Source organism: Eurypyga helias, unplaced genomic scaffold, assembly GCF_000690775.1.
Source record: "Eurypyga helias isolate BGI_N326 unplaced genomic scaffold, ASM69077v1 scaffold18919, whole genome shotgun sequence".
Classification (NCBI taxonomy): domain Eukaryota; kingdom Metazoa; phylum Chordata; class Aves; order Eurypygiformes; family Eurypygidae; genus Eurypyga; species Eurypyga helias.
In genome coordinates this window covers 24,198-45,985 of record NW_010274164.1, presented here as the reverse complement: position 1 = coordinate 45,985, position 21,788 = coordinate 24,198, and the positions used below count along the sequence as shown (strand labels likewise).

The window sequence follows — 21,788 nt, the reverse complement described above, 5'->3', positions numbered from 1 at the left end:
TGCCGCACATCTGGAGCCTTACATATACGTTTTTAGAGAGAAGATACACTTTGTTGAGCTTTTGTGGCCCAGAATCCCGTGGTGGCTTTGGCTTTGAAGTGCTTTCTCATGGCGTCTGTATTGCCTTTCTGGAAACATAGCGACTTAGCTATGCTGTGGGTAAACAGTGCTTTACTTCTGTTTTCTTCAGTCAGATTCATTGGCCGTGTTTCCATCTCCTCCCCTGGTCCCTCGCTATTGCCCTGGTAGTAAAAAAGGATGAGAACTCCATGTGGCAGTCACTCTGACATAGGCTGGGTAAGCTGAATTATGGCTGCTCAGCACACCAGGCTAGCCTCCTGATGGTCCTTGGCTTTGGAAATCATTTTCCATTAATTATCTGCAAAATATTTACTTTAAAAGTGCTGTGAACAATCAGGCCAGGAAGCTTGTTTACTTGAACATTTCCTCAACAAGAGCGCAAACACCACTGACATGAAGTTTTTATACTTTTTCTCCCAGCTCTAAATAAACGCTGTGTAGCACTGATCAGGATTTTGCTTTGGTTAAAGAAGAACACAGACCCTCGTTGTTTATTTTTTCAATATATGTGCATTGTTAAAGAACAGTTATGTTCATCAGTGACTTCCTGTGCACGTACTTAACGCAATTACCTCTTTCTTTCTTTCTTATAGGCGTGTAGCCACCGCTCTAGCTCAGAGATAATCTGCTGTGCAACGCCTTCACTGAAAGCCTTCAATCTCCAACCACCCTTTGTAACCAAAGTGTTCTTTATTTTTGACGGTGTCAGCTCTTTATACTTTGATTTTGATTATGTAAATAATCCTGTATTTAAGCGTTTTGAAAAGCCAGTGCTCATCTCAAGAGGAAACCAAAACATTCTGGAAATTAAGGTAAGAAATGTTGAAATAAGTTTTTCAATTATTCACAAGTGCACATCAGCAGCGTAGCGTGGAACAGACATCTTGCTGAGATAAAGGAAGCCCCAGGGAAGCAAAGGCAGAGAGAGCGGTGTGTTCGGTACTGCCTTCACCCGAACCCCCGCTGTCACAACTTAAAAGATGCCGAGCTGCAAACAGAGATGTATACCAGGGTGGTTGTTGGCATCAGGTGGGGGGGAGGGGGGCTTTCCTCGTCCTCGTGGGAGGACCATGCAGCGTCAGCTTCGGATTGCGATGAGCTGTGTCACCAGTTCAGGATTAAACATGGCCAGCAGCCCAGAACCTGAACTGTGTAGTCTGCGCGCGAGTCCCGGCTCTTACTGTCACGTGGGTTTGTGTCCCTCCTGACGAAAGACATGGAGTTGCCTTTAGAAAGTGGCCAAGCAGCTTTGGCTCTCTAGAGCTGGGGGAAACTGGCCTGTGTACAAAGTCGCTCATGAGGATCAGTCACCACTGTAGCCTAAATATTTACAGATCCATGAAAAATGCGGAGTTGATGCTGAGTGCCTCTTAAAAGAGCGTTGAGAATACCCTACACGGCACTGAGAAACATCTTGTAGGAATTTGGGGCCCTCAAAGGCACAGGCAGCTCTCTACTACAGAGCTTCAGAGAAAGTTAAATCCATTTTGTGAGAGTCCAATTTCTTGAAATCTAGTGCTTTTCTGAGTTAGAGTACCAAACAGAAACAGTATAAATACATGTATTTCTAATTCAAAATTAATGTTTATGAGAATTTATTATTATGTACATAAAATGTATATAGAATATATATAATTTATAAAGAATATAATCTATAAAAAATGCTTTACAGAAGAGAATCAGTCTGAATGCTGGGGTCATCTCTGTGTAGCTCGTCCATGGCTTTGTAAGCCAAAACTCTTTTCCCCTGTGACAGCCATGAAATCTTGAAGCCCCGAGGTCTTTGACTCCAAGGTGGTCCACTGGGCCAGCTTCTGAGCTGCAGGAGAGCAGAGTGGGTTAGTTCAGAGCTTCTGTCAGCCATGCTAAATTCCAGTCAAACTCTCTGAATGTTCATCTGTCTCCACAAAGTGTTTTGAGTAAATCCCAAAGATTAACTGGTCTGATTTTTACTTTTTTGTTTTAATACTTGGAACTTTTGGCCGTACAAACACTCCTTCCTCAATGCCGAGCAGTTCTCTTGTTCAGTTATAGAGAAGCGCTAGAAAAGAGTTCTGGTGTGCGGGTCAGCGGAGCGCTGGGAATATATAGCTGCTGCATTGCTCAGTGCCTCTGTGCAGTGACAGCAGTGTTTTGCAGTATTTTCCAGGTCATGCATACCAACCAATTGGAAAGAAGACTAATTTGTGAAGAATCACTGAATAACTTAGAGTAGAAGGAACCTCTGGAGGTCTTGTAGTCTGACCCCCATCCTCAAAACATGGCTAAGTTAAAAATTAGGTCAGGTTGCCTATGGCCTTGTCTAGATGAGTTTTGAAAACCTCCATTTTACAGCTTAGAAACCCAGCTCCACCAGCCTTGCATTGTGTGTCCCGTGCTTCAGCTCCCTTCCTAACTCACTGGCCCTCTGCCACTGGCCTTCATCCAGTTTGTCAGTATCTCTCTTGTTTTGTGGGGTTCAAAACTCAACACAGCTCTCCAGGTGTGGTCTCACAAGTGCTGAGCAGAGAACAATCACCTTCAATCTACTGGCTTTGCCGCTGCTAAAGTATGTGCTGAGCCTACATCACTACAATGGCACACCGCTGCCTCATTTCATCTTGTGGTCCAGTATATCAGTCATTTTCCTAAATTTGATGTCACCTGACGCGTAAGGACAGTGCATCCTATCCCTTTGTCCAGGCTGGCAATAAAGATTTTCAGCAGTATTGGTCTCAGTATCAGCCATTGACGAATGCCATGTGTTAGACTTCTAAGCTTTGAGCGGATGGCCAGTCAGTTTTTCACTCACCTTACAGTCCATCCATCCAGTCCATATCATCCCAACTTGTTGTCATTGCTAGGAGAGATTCTGTTGCTCATCTCGTTAAAATCAAGGCAAACATTCCCCAGTACTCTCCCTTCATCTATAGAGCCAGTCATCTCCATGTAGAAGGCAATCAGGCTGCTCAGGCAAAAATCCACCCTTGGAAAACTTGAGCTGGCTGTTCCCACTCGCATTCTTGTCCTTCCTCTGCCTGGAAATGCTTCCATGAGCTCCATACTTTTCCTAGAGACTGAGGGTTAAAAAGTAGTTGTTTTTTTTAAAATTCTCTTCTTCCTTTTACTCCTGAATCTTTCATTTTCCCTGAAGGAGAACTCTCCAGAGCTGTTTATTGCTGGGAAGAAGCCATTCAGACGAGAAAGTCTGGCTGAGGACTGCCCCACTGACAACTGACTCAAGTCACAATTTTGTAGCATTGATGTCACCTGTAGCCATGGCACCCAAGGCAGATGTCTACCTAAGCCTAAAGCCCTGGTTATTTCCTGGCAACCAACTGGAGAATAATGTCAGTGAAAGCTGGTCTCCTAGAACAAACCATGAACAAGCACCAATTTAACATCTTCCTCTAAATAGAATTAGTTATAGTGGGATGCTCCTATCACAACAGTGAGGCAACTTTCAGAAATTATAGTCGGGAGCCAAAAGACCATTACAAGCCATATTGGCAACACTTTTTCCTTGCCCCATACCCGGATTCAAAAATACACACATACACAAGTTTACATGCCTCATGGTCGTATTTTGTGCAGTAATTAAGCAAGCTCAGCATGAAATTAAATGGCAGCTTGCTTCAGTGAACAGTCTGTTCTACCAAACCAAAGTTCTTTTATCTTTTTCTTAATTAGTTTCAGAGGGGCGGAGGGAGCTTTTGTCACAAGTTTTTCTATCAAACTAATCTAGTGTGACATATTTGGCTTTCATCAAATGACAAGTGGGTACCGATTGAAAGGTTCTGTTTGCTTTCCCCTGATGACCATAAGATGTTTTTGTAAGAAAATGATACACACAAGAAAACGTTAATTCTTCTGTCTAAAACACAGTCAGGGCACTGTGTGCCATGAATGCCAGCCCTTCTTGTCTTCAGTGCCAGCCCTTTTGCCTTCCACACTACCGAGCCTCTCAAGGGCCCACATCATCACTGTCTTCCCCTGCCAAGTATGTGGCTCTTTGAAGTCTCTCAGTGCCCACCATGACCCAGTCAGAGGGGTCATGGCAGAGTGGCTTGAGGCACTTCTCTGCTTCAACACCACGAAGACACCACTTCAGAAGTGCTCCCGTCTCCCTCCAACATGGGAAGCTGTCAGGGCAGGAGAAATTCTGTTGTTTTGCTGCTGGGGACACCCAAAGACCTGAGTGCTGAAGAGGACAGAGTCTACTTGCTGCCTCCCACAGGAGGCAGTGACCTAGACCTGCACGCTGGCCTGGTGTGGGGTTGTGCATGTGCACCAAGCCGGTGCGGGGACTCTGTGTGTACTTCCAGAAGATGCCCTAGGTAACTAAAGCATATTTATAAATACTCATCTTCCACAATCGTTATTTCATGTTACACATCTTATCTGAGATCTTGGCTGTCCTCTAGCACATCTGTCCTAAAACTCAGAGCAGGACAAGATGTACAAAATTGCTTACTCTATTCCTAAGCCAGTACAACACATTCTTTATGAGACAATTTAAGGGACTTTTCTTATCTATTTACAGGTCACTGTATTTTCACTCGTCTTCCATATTGCATAGAAAATTATGTTTCTCTCAATATCTGGTCCAAGAGAGTGCAGTATGGAAACCCTGGTATTTCTGAGCAAGCTGCAGTGGACACTGCAGCTGGAGTAACTCCTCATTCTTCTCAAGTCAACACGCTCTGCGTAGGACCCTCAAAAATTCTTCTGACACCAATCTCAGAATTTCCACACCTTAGTTTGTGGTCCTTCTCCTGCTTCTAGACTTTCATCCAAATTATTCCAATCTCTCAGAAGTTGTGAGGTAGTTGGTCTATGAGACTGGTTTGCAACAGTTATTCAGCCCACTAACGAGCTTCTCCAGCTTGCGTGCAAGGGCATCGCTCAGCAAGAAGGAGGTGATACACATTTTAAATTGGAAATATTGTTCTCACAGGAGTCACTTTCTTTCTTTTCTTAACATCACAGGCAAATTTTGTGGTACTTAGAAGAGTGAAACTACTGCTGAAAGAGTTCTCTTTATATATTGAGATATTATATTGGATATATTTGAGACTATGATATATTAATGGCAATATAACACTAGTGGTAGTATGAAGAAAGTACTATCTTCATTATAACTAGCTAAAGAGCGCCTTAGGAAATGTCAGCATGGGGTTTTTTTATTCCTTTGGATAAGCATCACCTTTGGTGAAGAAGAATTCTAAGATTTGGTGTACAGGAAAAAGAGGCCATTCACCCACCCTCTGCAGAATAACGTATTTATCCTGAAGACTCAAATTCAAGTCTTTTGAGGAACAACATTCAAAGGAAAGATTTGAACATGAATGACTCACGGTCTGCAGCAAGTCTCCATGCTAATAAGCAATAAGCAGTGGATCACATGCTCCCTGGGCCATCGAATGTTTGCTTAACACCAAACAGAATAGCTCCAAGTGGGCAGAAGACAGAGTGCAAAATGGACTTTTTTGGCCAGCAATTAATAAGCACTCACCTGGGGCGTGGCTTTGTCAGTCAAAATAGGATATTAAACTGTCTCTCCTATATTTTTATTAATGTTTTCCCAGGGCTCAGTCTGATTTCTGCAGCAGACCCAAAACATTCCAAAGGGGTTTTTTTGCCACCTGAAATGGGATTCTTGCTTTCTTCCCAGTATATGAGGCCTCACAGCAGCCACACCACCTTCCTGTGAAAAACTCAGATCCAGCCCACACAAATAGCCTGTGTTAGTGTTACTCCTCATCCTCCTTTCTACCCTTTTATTCCTGTTTAATATGCCTGTTCTTTTATCTTAAGATGGGCTATGCGAGGGGTGGGGCAGCTTCTTAAATACTGATGCCCTCCTGAGCACAAAAGAGCCTGAACCTGGCCTTTGGGCAATACCAGAAGGAATAGTATTTCATCCAAGTCTGGGATGTGAAAGCAGGTTTTCTGAGTAGGGAGTGCACTTTTCATGCTGTCATCTTCACGAGGGTTTGTTCCTTTTTGGTCTGTGGGATGTGATTTTAACAGATTTGTGCATTTTTATGATTATAATTAATTAGTTCTTTTAGAAATTTTTTTATCTGCATCCCTGCTACCATAACCACTTTCAAAACAAAATGTTTGAGATGCTTTTAGTTTGTGAATAACATAATGCCAGTTTTGTATGAACAGCAGGGTCATATAATGCGTCCTTTCTTGTGCAAATTATGCAAAAGTCTAGACAGGACCAACAGGACTTATCCCTTGGACATTTACATTTTTATAAGTCTGTATGGGCTGTGTTACTATTAGTGACAGAAGATTTTATCTGTAAACTTTATCAACACCCTCTGACCTGTCTGTCAAACTGCCATTTACATGAAAAAAATGGATACATGCATATTGACAAGGCAATGTAAATTTGCATTAGTCCTCTATTTCACAATTGTTTTTCCATTGACAGCATTTTCCAAGGTAATAAAAGGAGTTCTCCCTAACTTTCATGAAATGGTTATGCAATATGAAATTGATCTCTTTTTTTTTTTTTTTCCCAAGGGAAATTATATTGATTCAGAAGCTGTTAAAGGAGAGGTGCTAAAAGTTGGGAACAAAAGCTGTGAAAACCTCCTCCTGCAGTCAGAATCAATTCTGTGTACGGTTCCCAGTGATCTCCTGAAATCCAACAGCGAGCTAAATATAGAGGTGAGGCAGCTACGCCACACGTGAGATATTAATACCATTTTTATTATCATCCCCAGTGTCACTATTGAACATATAAACTTTAAATTTAAGCCTAAGCCTGTGTTTACAGAGATATCTCTATCCCTGTTTGTTTGGGATGGAAATTCAAATAACATTGACTATTTTAAAAGAATATTACCACCATTGTTATTACCTGTTTGTACAGAGACTTTCTGGAGCCTTAGGCACAATGTAGGACCTAAACAAAGCACAGAAATGAGAGTTATTAATCCAAACACCAGAGGAAACATGGGGAAGAACGGGAAGCTATACTGTAATAGGTTTACTTCATAGCTGACAAGCTCCTTTTTTCAGTACAAAAACCTGCAGTCCAAAGGATCAGATCCTTTCTAAAAGCATGTTTTGTCTGATTTTTATAATTTCATTTTATTTATTTTTGTAACATGCAGACACTTAGGACAAATGTTTGAGTTCCACTGTTGTTCTGAAGGTGGTGTCATGCAGAGTGCTACCGCAAATTTAAATTGTAGACAGGTTTGACCTACTGATTCATAGAATAAGACAAAAATCTTTCATGTATTTGTATTTTTTTTAATATTAAAATAAGGAAAATCACAGCGGAATGGGATTACCTTTAAACTATGCAATTTGCTGATCATGGACTCTGATTCACTTAAAACAGTGGAGACTTTGACAGTGATGTGTGATTAAGATCAAAGTCTGTGTAAGCTCTTTACAGTATGGACCATCTATTTTTCCTATGTCTTTATGTTGTTCATATCAGTAGGATCCTGGGCAGTGAATGGTGTTACTGTGTGCTACTAGTTATTGGTAGTAACTAATTTGCTTTATTCATACAGTAAATATCAATTTATTTGAATATTAATTTATTTTGAAAAGTACAAATCAATGTTTTTGAATGTATCAGGCAAACTCTAGAATTAGATGCAGCGCTCCTTTTGGTGTCTGTTTCCCAGACCTGTAAATGCCTGGTTTCGGGTAATACTTGTGCACATGTTGTGTTCTGTACCTGTTTGTATTTTCGCATATGCAACCGGGACTGGAACCACATTCAGTCGGTTCTACCGTGTGGTTATTTCCTTAGCCTCCAAGAAGCAGATATGCATGTATTTTGTATGTAGAAAAGAACACAGCATAAAGGGGTTAAATAAGGTTTCTGCTTGTTTACTGGCAAGAAGCCTCAGAAATTGCAGTCTGCCCAGCGAAGAAGAAAATTTGCTCTTTTGACGGGCAAATCCATCATTACAGTACCCAGAGGAATGAATTCCACGGGAGGAAGAGAAGAGATGGCCAAATGCATTCCAACTGACTGAGCTAGTGCAGTGTGACCTAAAACAGTTTTTCCCTGTTAGCTGCTTGGTGTTTGTTTGGTTGTTGATTTTGGGGGTTGTTTTTTTGTTTTGTTTCTTTAAACTGTTGACAAGCTAGAAGCTGGCAAGGGACAGGCTCACGTGACCTTGGGAACTAAAATGCAGGCACACTGTCAGCAGAGGGGGAGTTTGATGTTACAGCGTATTTATGCCAGAACGACACAAATTAAAGACATTTGGAGTATTTTTTTAAATGTTTATCTCAGCCCATATATCCATAGGTCCATACTTTTCTGAGCACCACTTGAGTAAAAGTATGAATTTAGCATTTTGAATTAACATCTGGTAGCAATGGGACCCTGTTGTCCAGAGCCCGTGTGTGAGCGCATGCCGTGTGTGTGGTGTAGCGCATACGTAGCCGTGTCACTACCAGAGCTCTTGAAGTCACGTAATCAGTCATAAAAATGTAGATCTGCTTTCACGTACAGCAGTATAACAGTTTCCCCACTCTCAGTGTCTTATCGCAGCACAGCATCACAAAAGCAGGATTTAATACATATGGGACATATCCGCCCATAGTTTAGTACTAATAATCTACTTCTTACTTGTCTTTTGAAGTCATCACACTATTTTTTTCCTGTTTTTTTCAGTGGAAGCAAGAAGTTTTGTCAACAGTTATTGGAAAAGTGCTGATCCAGCAAGATCAGAATTTCACGGGGCTAATTGCTGGAGTTGTTTCAACATCCGTTTTCATTTTCATCTTTTTGGTGTTTTTCCTCTGGCGAAGGAAGAAGAAACAAATTAAAGGTCCATCATAGTAAATTCCATCCAATAATTCTGTTATTACATCTTAGACTTTAAAAACTGACATCAATTTATGCTCTAACTACCATGCAGTGCCCCTTCAGCAGACTTGTCACAATCAAGTCCCGTGTTTAGTTGCATTTCAGCCCTTGGCTCTTGCCTGGGCTGGGTGAAGGGCCACACTATGCCTAAAGGAGAAGGATTTTGGTGGAACTCTGAGCTATTAGGAAAAATTAGTAACTGCCGCACTATGCAAGGGGGGAAGAGGAGGAGTGGAGCTAGTATATAACCAGGTCTTGTTCTGACGCAGCATCACGCTTAGATCGTGAAGCTGTCCCCAGAGGCTTCGAAGCTCTTTCACACTTTCCAGTGTGGCCAAGAGTGGGGCTTTAACATAAAATACAGCAAATCTTGTGCTGTACAAATGGCTCAAGTTCACATCCTGTGCACATCTGCCTCAGCAACAATCCCAACCCTCTTCCCAGCAGAGCAGAACATCTAGAAATCGAATAAATGCCTAAATGCATGTTGGCCCACAGGAAACAGGAGGGTTTTCTAATATTTCTTCCTCCTCCCCCTTCAGATCTGGGAAGCGACCTAGTGCGCTATGATGGCAGAGTGCACACTCCTCACCTGGACAGGCTGGTGAGCGCCAGGAGCGTAAGTCCAACGACAGAAATGGTTTCAAGCGAATCTGTAGACTACAGATCAACTTTTCTAGAAGGTACGCCTGTGAATCTGTACAGATGATATTTTACACATCTTGGCTTTCGCGTGTCTTCAGATGACAGCTATTTTGATCAGTATCTTAATTTCAGTTTCTCATCAGGTTTGTCTATGTCTGCATTGTTTGGGAATTTCACGTGTTCATGGGATTGCTATTTGAACTGAGCTTCTCAGGTTGCTTCCCAAGATTAAGATGTAAAGGGTTTTTACTTTTACTCAGGTTGGAGAAATATATAAACCACTACTAGTAAAAACTCTCTGTAAGGATGCTCCACAATTTAGCAGGAGCTAGAGGATATAATGATTTTATCATGAGGTCAGTCACACCGTGCACAAATCCACTCTGAAAAAAAGTGATTTTTAAGGGTAGCATTGAGTGGCTGTAGGTGTAGTGTGTTTCAGTGACTTCATGCAGTCATTATAAAGCAGTTCTGTCAGCCCAACCTGGGTGGGACGTGGAGTTTTGTAAACTGATGTTCTTTCGTCTGTATATCTGCCCCTCCTATAAAATGGCACATTGTACAACACAGAAATGTTGGTTTTAAAAATTAAGCTAAAGGGATGTGAAAACTGTGACAAATTGAGTGGAGGTCCACGTGTGCTGAGATGCCCATCTCAGAAAACACACTGTTCATTTTCAGGCCTGTGAGCTTGAGGGAAGAATGACCCTATGCTGAATAGATTTTTGTGCCTTATAACAGCATTTTAGGGTGGATATTCTCCAGAAGAGCACTCTGCTGCACTTGTCATGACACTTTAGGCTGCAAATGTCCTGTAAGATATCTGGAGACCATGTTCTGTGATTACCGTTAAAGAGTCTTCAACTATTAGGAGTTACCATATGCGAGATATCACATATAATTGTTAGTCTTGGTATAGACACAATCGCATACCATTTCAGGTGCTGCCGTATGCAAATCAATATAAATCACTCCCAGTCCTTATTCCACCTTTGTAATCCCCAATCGCAGAGCTGTTTGAGAGCCAGGCCCATTCCCAGCTTCCTTTATGATTCTTTAATTGCTGCCGCCAGCTCACGTAGGAAGTTTGTTGATTGAAAGATTCCCAAAGGAAAAGGAAAGCCTGTGCCATTGGTTAGAAGGGAAAGTGGTACACGAGACAGAACTCTGCAGAGAACCTTGGTGGAAGGTAAATCTGCAGTGGTCCTGGGGCCGCTGTGCACTGGCAAAGCACAGCGGAGAGCACACCCTGGGAGGAGGTGTGTTCACTTAATGTTCCTGTAGGAGTGGCTGCATCAATTACTGTCAAAGAATAAAATTGCAAGAAAACACGAATATTTACATGTAGCAACAATAAAAATTATTTTGCAGCCATGGCTTGAGCATTTCACCGTGATTATTAAGTAGATATTTCCCCTTGGTGACACAAACGTGGCTTGGTATATGTAAGTGTTTGTATTTTCGCTTCTAAATAGGGCAGCACTGAGTTTTTCTCAGCACCTAGAGTGGTAACAGCACCATGTGAAAACTTCCCAAGTTTTATACATAAATATATAAAGCATGTCTGTACAACATCTTTTACTCTTCGGGATAAAATATCTGATAATTCCTGTTGTCAAATTTATTCCTGTTTTTTTCTTTTGGCCCTGGGCTAAATTCTGCTCACGGACTCCACTGGAATCATTCCAGACTGAAATTAGTGTAAATTAAATTTAGTTCTTTGATTCTATTACACAAAATACTAGAAAAAATCTTTTAAACTAAAGCAAGTTAAAATACCTGAACAACGTGCTGTTGACAAAAATTATTTTCTCAAATAAATACCCCTTGCTTGACTGGAACATTTTAATTTCTGCTATTTTAAATCAGCTGGCTCATGTTATTTTCATGAGTAGCACCAACTGTATTATCTGCAGGAGTTACAGGATATGAATCACCTCTAGGCATTTCCCTGGTTGAATATTTACCATTGGATAAATATAGCTAGTCACCAGCAGTTTGGAAACCTTCATGAAATGTGAAGTTCCCTACCAAATTAGATCATGAAAATAATAAAAAGTTTCATGTTTTTAATTGTTTGCTATTTCCTCCTCCCATATTGCTGTCATTTTTCCATTTTACTCTTGTTACTCCCAATTACTAGAAATGCTATAACCTACACTTGGCAAGAAGGGACAGGGCTTCATTCCATCCCTTCAGAAAAGTGGAAGTTCTGCCATTTACTTTCATGAAAAGTAGAGCTGAGACAAGCAGAAGTTTCTAGTGACATGATTTTCCTGCAGTTTGGCAGATTAGCTATGCGTATTTTCATTTTCCCTTTGTGACCAAATCGTCTGCAAAGCCAAGTCACTTCCAAACTGATAAACCTTGCTGAGCAATGAAATAAAGCTTTTCATTTTCCAAGGAGAAGTCCGAAAGGGTTATAACATAACAGTTTCTGTTCATCTTGCAGATCAGTTTCCAAGCATGTCTCAGAATGGATCGTGCAGACCTGCCCAGTATCCTCACTCTGACCTCTCCCCAATTCTGTCCAGCGGGGACTCAGATTTAGCCAGCCCACTTCTCCAAACTAATGTCCACATTGACATCAGTGCCTTAAATCCTGACCTGGTCAAAGAAGTGCAGCATGTGGTTATCGGTGCTGACAGCCTGATTGTGCACTTCAGCGAAGTAATAGGAAGAGGTGGGTACCACGACTCTGACCTTGCAAACTGCTCTTCCTTTTGCATGCCCATGCATTATAAACCATTCTGGATCAGGTCTCTACACGGAGGTTTTTCAAGCATTTTACCTCTTAGAGCACTGCATGCTATGCACCAAATCACGGGGGAGCCAAGGTGCTCTCCTCTGAGGTCAGATGAAGGGTTGTGCATCTGATCAGTTGGACACCAGAGGGAAGAAGGAGTCTGCCAGTTAAGGGGGCCCCTTTGAACGCAGAGACTTGCTGGTTCCCACTCAGCTGCCTCACTCTCACCCTTTTCCAGGCTACAGAAAGGCTCAGCCAGGGCTTCTGATCTGTGAGGCTGCAGTGCAGGAGCGAGGCTGCTGCAGAGTATTGCGGGAGAGCCCCAGGCGCCCGCCTAGACGTCAGGGAATGCTGAGGCGGGGGCACCGGCGACCTCAGGCAGGGAGCCCGAGGGCTGGCAGGATTGCTGCGCAACACGGACAGCTCCTGCGGCCACGAGTGCATTCCGTAAAAAGTCCCCATGGGCCAGGTGAAATGCACACACACCCCTAAGTTTCCCGCAGCTCTGAGGAATTCACTGTTTGTTTCCTCCTGCCAAAGGCTCTCTGTTCCCCCTCATTCCTCTCTCATCCCAGCTGCAGTAATGAGTAGCTCCTGATTCACTTCCCCTTATTTTTGTCCCTGGTATAGCCAGTCTCCTATTTTTCTGAATTTGTCCCATCACTCCTGTTTCTATACATCTCTGTAATCAGGTTCCCTCCTTCTTTCATAGCCCAAGCCAGTACTTCTGTTAGGAGCATTTATTAAACTCTGTACTACTGAGTACCTATTAGGAACACAAGTAGAAACTGGATTTTCAGTACTTCTGTCGATCATGTGTGAGAGGTCTTTTGTTGAGTATCAGAAAACTGATGAAACTTCGGCTATAAATTATATTCCTAGTGCCTCTTCTGCAGGAGAATATTCACAAATGAAGCAAACAGTGTGTTTCCCTTCCATGTGTTACACTTCATCATCCCCAAAGCAAGGGTGGGTCTTTTTCTTTTCTTTCTTGTTTCAGAAAAGTCCAAGTAATTTCCCATTTTTTAAATATTGAAAAATATCAGGAATGACACCGATATAATTAACTGGTTTTAATTTTCTCCTCCATAACTAGAAATGGGCCAAACCCCAAAATATTTTAGACACACCCGCTCCAAGCTTTAGGATTTATGCCCAGGCTCCAAACAATCTGTGGTCTGATGGGATTTCAGTTGCTTTTATAAAACAAACTTTGTATTAATTTTACCCTAAGCCAAAAGCAAAGCCAACTGAGCTCTGACCAGCACTTATGACTGGAACCTAGTAGAATTAATCAGATAGACTTGTTCTCTGCAGAACTCACACTTGACAAAAAACTGCTTTGCTTCCTACCTACAAATATTTAATAGTTTAAAAGTGTCCAGAAAATAGTACATCTCTGAAGGAAAGACACCATTACATGTACATGGTTTGATCCGAATAAACTAATGCAGGTGTCTGGAGCCCAGAGTTCTGTCTTTCCCATCAGGCCAACCTAATTTCTCACAGTAGGTTTCCCCTAGTAGGTTTCTGTAGAATAACCCATTTTCTTGACAGGAGAACACAGGGTCAGGAAGGGTTTCTGTGTCCCTGACAGTTTATTTTACAGCTTAGACAATGAGAAAGATGGCAAATTTTGCTCAGCATCTTTTAGTGACATTTTGCACTCGTACCTAGGCCGTAGCAGAGACCACAGGCTGCCGCCTAGTGATGTGGTCAGTCTGCAATCAGTAGAGCAACTCCCAGACTGTTCATGACCAACACACCACTCTTAACATTTTCCACGGAATAGCAAAACCTGAGAGACTGTAAGCCCACAGTAACCCTCCTTATGCAACTTTCCACTGAAGATGCATCAAGGCTCTGCAATCCAGCGCAGCACTTAGGACGGTCTTGCAGACCACTGGGAACCACCCACCCACCCTCCTATCCAGTGGTCATGTCAGCTCCTAACTGCTCCTTCGTGCCTTCCAGTGCTCCCCTTCGGCATCTATCTCACAGGAGAGTATGGTGGGAATGGGCTGACATGGAGTTTGTGTCCTTAGTCATTACAAGAACATGAAGCAGTTGTGGCGCCAGCCTTGTCATTACTTATACTCTCCATCTAGGTCAAGAAATATCAATTATGCTGAAATAGAATTCATTTTATGTAATGATGGTTTTATGTAATGGTAGTTTTATGTGTTAGTTACAAAGTATACATTACAAGTGTTGGGAATTGGACAGAAACGGAGTGTGATCACTTTCTTAAAGCATAATTGATACCCAGTGGAAAATACCAGAAAGCTAATCTTACTTATTAAAGCTAATCTTGCTCATTTTTCACATAGGACATTTTGGGTGTGTGTACCACGGGACTTTGCTGGATAACGACGGCAGGAAAATTCATTGTGCTGTGAAGTCACTGAATAGTGAGTTACATGTTTAACAGTGAGACATTAACCATAATTCCAAAGATAACCAGTGTGAACTAATTAATTACAGTCAAGTGTACTTTCACAAATAAAGATTCTTAGTTGCAGCTGGATCAGATTTATCTCTGGAGCAATGCCAATGACTTCAGATTACCATGAGGCATTGGTATATATTTGTACATCAAATGAAATGCCCATATATTTCCTCTTCAATGAAAAGGACACAGGAAAATGAGGGAAAGGCAGTGTCATTTTTTATTCTACTGACTACTGAAGATTTGGGTTTGGAAGTTAAATTGCTAAGGAGTGGGTGAAGCGGCTGGAAAAACAGGAAGAGACTATAACAACATTTATTAAAGGCTTTACTCAAGTGTTATTATTCAATTCTAAATAATTCATAATAAGAAAAGAAGAAATGACTTAAAATCACCAACAAACTGTAAGAAAACCGACGCACATAGGCTAGTTGTACTGTGGGAGGTGGGAAGCATGCTTGTAGCTTCTCATTACCACTTTGTTGTGCAATGACATGCTGTATAGAAATTAACTGTGGGTTTCTTTCAATTCATTCATTTTATTACTGGATTTCTCAGGGATTACAGACCTGGAAGAAGTAGCTCAGTTTCTGAAAGAAGGAATAATCATGAAAGATTTCACTCATCCCAATGTTCTGTCACTCCTGGGAATCTGTTTACCCAATGAAGGATCCCCCTTAGTCATTCTTCCATACATGAAACACGGAGATCTTCGAAACTTCATTAGGAACGAGACTCATGTAAGTACATGGTGAGGTCTACGAAACGGTAGTGCAAGTCTAGCCACGCCCTGCTCCAACACCACAGGTTATGAGCTGTGATAATTACACTACGTCTGCAACTTGCTGCTGTTACTACACCTTAACGTTTAGCACTTGCTTAGGCTGGCACCGAGCCCAACCACAGCGCTGCCACTCCTTCCCTTCCCCCTCAAATTCCTCTCTAGAATGTTTCCCAGAAATTATCAGCAATAAGTATTTCTCATTTCCCATCCATAAGCCTCTTTATAAACAAATGTGTTTACGAGATCTAAGTCAAGGGGCCCAACCATCTGCTGGTTTCAACTGGCATATCTCTGTTGACTTCGGCACAGCTGTGCCAGTCGTCACCATCTGCTCTTCCAGTTCCTAGGTGAAGCATCTTCATGTCCGGCTAGTGTCACAGTCCCGTTATTATCAGTATTTTCTCTTCTTATCTTAAGAAAGAAACCCAGCAATTGTTATACGAAGTGTGAGTACTCTATTATCAGATATTTTTCCCCGTTTCCATTGAAAGACCGCACATTTCTCCAATGTGCCTTGCTGCTTTCTCTCAAGTATGAGACCACGGGTCTTGCCTTAGGCAGTGTAAACCCAATTTATACTGTAGTATTTCACAGTGCTAGGACAATAAAAAGCGACTTCTGATCCAACAGGATTTTTCCCCAGTCTCTGTGGCAATCAATAATAGCCAGTACAATTAAAAAAGCCCAAAAAGCATCTTGGCAAATTGTTGGTGGAGGCAGGCTTTCTGAGGTAGGGACCTCTCCCCTTTTGAGGTTCTTTCATTCTACAAGCACCAGGGCCTTTGTTTGTGAATTTCTTCCTGGAATAAATAGAATAATGACCACAGTTTAACAAGATTTTTTTTCCACAGAAGAAAACTATATGGAGTACTGTCAGCAGAACAAAAATCTGTGGGACTTTACTATTACATAACAAGTCATGCTGTTGGATAAAGGAATTACAAGTTTTTGTTTATACCTCGTTTGATATTTACCATTTTCAGTAAGGTCTCACCTTGTAGACCAGCAGAAAGGGTTACCAATCTTTGAGGAAAGTCGTCTTCTAGTAACTGCTACGGTCTTGTTTGCCTTTTCCATGGCATTATACTGATGATAGCTTGCACTTATTTTGCCCTAAACAGAACTCTGTCCTTTTCTGGTCATTTCCAGCTGATGAGCCCCAAGTCCACAGTTAGCACCTTCTACTGAGTTACATGCTATTACTCTAAGTTCCCAAATGTGAATGTTGTCTGTCAGCTCTGATGCTGAGGTTTCAGCGTCCTGTTCCACTTTCCAGCCCAGGTCATGCTGCTTATGCTGCAAACTCCACTCTTCTGGAGTCTGCCCACTTTTCTGATTTCTTAAAGTGTGTTTCCTTGCTGGAGGTAAGAACTTGACCTAAACTTACACCGATTTCACTGCAAGCACCAACCCGTCTTGATCATTCTGGTGGCAAGATGGGTGTGTCAAAAACTGAGAGTCACAGAAAAAAGCAGTCTGTTCCTTGGGCTTCTGCATTCATTGTGTCACAAATGTTTATATTTTACAGAACCCAACAGTAAAAGATTTAATTGGATTTGGTCTTCAGGTCGCAAAAGGGATGAAATACCTTGCCAGCAAAAAGTTTGTGCATAGAGACTTGGCAGCAAGAAACTGTATGTAAGTACAAACATCTTAATTCCAGCTATATTATCACACTCCTCTGTGTAGGACAGTGAAATGAGATAAATGACATTTTCCGGGATTCTACTTTTTTAGTCAAAATAGGGTAGGTTTTTTTCATTGTTCCGTAATCATAGTGATGTTTGTCTTGCATACTGATGAGCTGCTCAGCTTGCTACTCGCTTCGTACACATAAGCTTTTTTTTGACTGAGGGAAATCAGAAAAGCTGAGGTGAAAGTGTAGCCTCTCAAAATCATTGGTTAGAGAGTTTAAAAGGCATCTCCTAAGGGAAGTTAAACTGCTGTTGTCTCAACTTGCTGTGCTTCCACCCAAACCCTTCAGAAGCAGCATGTCTCTGCTGCCACACCTAGCAGGAGGGAGAGGAACACGGGAACTTTGTGAGAAAAACAGGAACACAAAGAAACACCAGTGAGACCTCTTGACAGTAATCTTTCATTACATGAGTATGAGCTTACTTTGGCTCAAATGCACACACAAATTAACATTTTAAAAATGTTAATGTTTGCAGAGCATGCAAAGAATCTTACCAGTGTCTGGGTAACCAGACAGTTCAGTTCACACACAGACTAGGTGATACAGGACTTGCCGATACTGTTATGCTGATTCATCAGCTGTGTTGTGAATTAGTGAGGTAAGGGATAAACGTTAGCGTTCACTTTTAGCATGTCATGGTCTGCAAAAAGGTTATTCACCTGTGACATCTGATTTCTTACTCTTTTCAAAGGGTGCACGCTCATGCAGCTGAACGGCCTCTGAAAAAGAAAGTTTTCTTGCAGCTGTTGTTTTTTTTAAGGGAGGAAAAAAGCCACAAGCAATGTGATTTTCAGGTTTCCTAAGAAGAAAGGAATAGGGTTACTGGATAAAAGCCCTGGTTCATCTAATCAAAGTCCAGATAGTGGCAACAGGACATTCCCTCTAGCCTACTGTCTCTTCCTTGGGTGAGGAGGGAACAGCTATCAGGATGTCTTACGTTGCCAACTGATATCCAGTGGAAAATACCAGAAAGCTAATTTTACTTATTAAAGCAATTGCCAACTGAATGGCTGTGTTTGTACTTCTGAGCCTGGAGAGCTGCTGCCACCTGAGAGGAGGATGTAGGGTTGAAGACCCGCATTCTCTGGTGGCCATGTGCAATCCAGCACTCAGAAGCTCAGCCCCTGGCGCAGTAGTGATGTCCATCAGAAAGGAAGCCAGGATGCATACACAGTCCCCATGGACTCTTGACTCTATTCCAGTATCCTGGAAGAGGTGCAGGAAGCTGCTATGGTATAAGCTGTCCCCTGCTGACCCATCAAAGTTCCCTCCTACTCCCTTCATTGGCATGGGTTTAGTTATTACAACAGTAAACACAGCGGATGGTTGTGTGCCATTCAGAGGGACTTCATGAGGCAGGAACCTCATGAATTCAAGACAGGAAAATGCCACGTGTAGAGGCTGAGTGAGACAGGATTGCTGAGCCTGGAGAAGGCTCAGGGCATCTTACCCATGTGTATAAAAACCTGATACAATGGAGTAAAGAAGATGAAGCCCGATTGTTCTTAGTGGTGCCCAAGGACAGGCCAGGAGGCAGTGGACACAAACTGAAACAGAGAAAACTGCATTTAAAAATAGGAAGAAACAATAAAATTGTAAGGATGACTGAACACTGGCACAGGTTGCCCAGAGAGCTTGTGGAGTCTCCACCTCTGCAGATATTCGAAACACGGCTGGTCATGGTCCTGGGCAACCTGCTGTAGCTGATCCTGCTTTGAGCAGGGGAGGTGGTGGTGAAATGACCTTCAGAGGTCCCTTCCAACCTCACCCATTCTGTGGTTGTGTGATTCTGTAAAGAAGCCCAAAAGCAGGTGTTTGCTGAGGCTAGGTCTGCACGTATAATGAGCGATAGGCTGAAGCATGCCAACACCCTCTGTCTGTTTTCTGACAATGATACCGCTGATCAGGACAGTCACCAAGCTCAGGAGGAGCAAAGGTGGGGAGATGTTCTGGTATGGCTGAGCTGTCACCCCAACAGGACTTTCTTTATGCCACCATTCCTTCCCAGTACAGACACCAAACACATCCTTGGTTACAGGACTACTTTATTATATACAGACAGTCACTGAGATAATGATGGGCCCTTCCTTATCAAAACTGAGAGTGAATAGGAAAGGTGGTGCCTAGATTTGGAAATAAAAATGAGAGGTTTCTAAGGATACGGAAGGCGAAACAGCTGTGGAAGGAATGATGTAGCACTCCATCAGGACGTATAGGCTATTAGCCAAAATTATTTTATACGACGCAACTGTTTTAAAAGAACTGTAATTCAAATTATATTATCAAAACAATATCAGTGATTTCCTGACTTCATTCACTGTGTTAAATTGGTGTCAAATATGATTTGCTACACTTGTTGTTTCACTGTGACATTAGTCAGTAGATTGAAGATAAAGCACTGCCTTCCAGAGCCTCAGTCTCAGAAACGCAAGTCACTCATTATAGTCCACCATCACTGTAAATCTCGCCTGCTCAGTTGCAGATAATACTTTTTGTCATTTCTCTAGGTTGGATGAAAAATTCACTGTCAAGGTTGCTGATTTTGGTCTTGCTAGAGATGTCTATGATAAAGAATACTACAGCGTGCACAATAAAACAGGAGCTAAACTACCAGTGAAATGGATGGCTTTAGAAAGTTTACAAACTCAGAAGTTCACAACAAAGTCAGATGTGGTAACGTACAACCATATTTGTATCACCTATTCATGTCTCTTATATTGGCTGAGGCATCTCTCTCCTATTTAATGAATGGACTAGCTCCAAACCATAACTTATGTTTGAATCTGACTTTAGTTCACATAAGAGGTTGTTTCTACATCCAGAAAAGGTATTTGTCCCAATCACAAAGCAACAAGTTGTTGACCTAATTATCTGTTATTGCTCAGGAAAAGAATTGGGAGTTGAATCCCACTGCAAGGGAAACTAAGGATATACCAAGAAGCCAAGTTGGAGCTGAACCCTGCTATAGGAGGGGCTCTGGAAAGCTTGACAAAACAGGTTAAATTTGAGACTCGTAAAATGTAATAGTTCTCAAAAAGACTTTATTTGCTTTATAGACACTTACTGACTGCCTACAGCCATCTCAAGTATTACCTGGCCATTTATGAAGAAAAAATTACAAGATGAAGTCATTACTGGCTGGATCACTTTGTATTTTAGCTCTCTTTCAATCCAGCTTCAAATTAGACGATGATGCATGGAATTTTCACCACATATATTCTCTTCAGTATGTATTTACACAGAGTTAGCCAGATCATCAGCTCATGTAAACTGGCAGAACTCCATTAACCTCAGAAGAGGTCTGCCAATTTATACCAGCTAGGTAGCAGACCTATAGGCTTTTTTTTTCCCCCTTTCATTTACTTAGTTAAGTTTCTCTGGGTCTAATTTAAGTGGCTCCTCAAGTCCCTACAGCATTTATTTGCCCACTTAAAAGAAAGCTGAAGGCAGTAAAATAACTTTTCAAAGGGAAAATCCATGCTTAAATCTGTCAAACCGTCTTCTAGAACTGGAATGTAAAGCCCTCCAACCCTATAACTTATTATTTATGTCTTTGTTTTCTTAGTGGTCCTTTGGTGTGTTGTTATGGGAACTTATGACAAGAGGGGCACCGCCTTATCCTGATGTAAATTCTTTTGATATAACTGTTTACTTATTACAAGGAAGAAGGCTGCTACAACCTGAATACTGCCCCGACCCACTGTAAGTAAATAGTTTGCAAAGCCTTCTGCAAATGCGGCTGATTCTGATGTTATAGGAAGTGAGACTGTGGGAGGAAAGAGTTGGTGGGGTTTTTTTTTCCTTTTTACATGATTTTGTTATTGAACACTTCTTTTATTTGAATGGCAGGTATGAAGTCATGCTGAAGTGCTGGCACCCAAAACCTGAGATGCGTCCAGCATTTTCTGAACTTGTTTCAAAAATCTCAACAATCTTCTCCACTTTTATTGGGGAACACTACGTTCATGTCAACGCTACTTATGTCAATGTGAAGTGCATTGCTCCCTATCCTTCTCTTTTATCGTCACAAGACAGCACAGATGTGGATGTTGACACATGACGGGTATGTCTGAAATAGAGGAAAATCCGTTCTTAGTTGTATGAACAAAAAGCAAAACATGTTGTCCACTAGCTTTTACTGCCCAGTCTTTGTGAGAACACTGTTGCACATGTTTATGTTGTTGCCCAAGTTGCACTAGTACAAGGACATGATGTCATACTGTTTAAGGTTATGGGATTCTATAACCCATCACAGTATGGACAACTGCATCAGTTCACCAAATGGAAACGTTGTGTGCCACCATCCGGAGCTAGTCCCCACTGGCTCTCGCTAATGTGTGCTCAGACCCAAGAACAAAGATTCATCGTTAATGCCATGAAGGAGAAGACAGAATACCAATCAGTACGGCTGGAAGGACTGTTACTGTTGCATGTACTGTAGGATAATGAGCAGCGCAGGAATGGTCTTCACACAAAAGGCTAAGACAAACAGTGCGAGTTGCAAGAGTTAAAAACGTGTTTTCCTCCCGCACAGGCCAAACTTTG

At 41.9% G+C, this 21,788-nt stretch overlaps 1 protein-coding gene across 1 annotated transcript in view; it reads left to right on the top strand.

The window, feature by feature from the left end:
- Positions 1 to 21,339, top strand: part of MET (MET proto-oncogene, receptor tyrosine kinase) — a 68,173-nt gene extending 46,834 nt beyond the window's left edge. The window contains exons 10-20 of the mRNA XM_010159735.1: positions 675 to 893; positions 6,601 to 6,747; positions 8,729 to 8,885; positions 9,466 to 9,606; positions 12,021 to 12,251; positions 14,645 to 14,725; positions 15,322 to 15,503; positions 17,076 to 17,185; positions 19,751 to 19,916; positions 20,809 to 20,945; positions 21,093 to 21,339. Coding sequence (XP_010158037.1) covers positions 675 to 893; positions 6,601 to 6,747; positions 8,729 to 8,885; positions 9,466 to 9,606; positions 12,021 to 12,251; positions 14,645 to 14,725; positions 15,322 to 15,503; positions 17,076 to 17,185; positions 19,751 to 19,916; positions 20,809 to 20,945; positions 21,093 to 21,303 — 1,782 coding nt within the window. The 3' untranslated portion in view covers positions 21,304 to 21,339. The remainder of the gene's footprint in view (positions 1 to 674; positions 894 to 6,600; positions 6,748 to 8,728; positions 8,886 to 9,465; positions 9,607 to 12,020; positions 12,252 to 14,644; positions 14,726 to 15,321; positions 15,504 to 17,075; positions 17,186 to 19,750; positions 19,917 to 20,808; positions 20,946 to 21,092) is intronic.
- Positions 21,340 to 21,788: the final 449 nt, after the last annotated feature.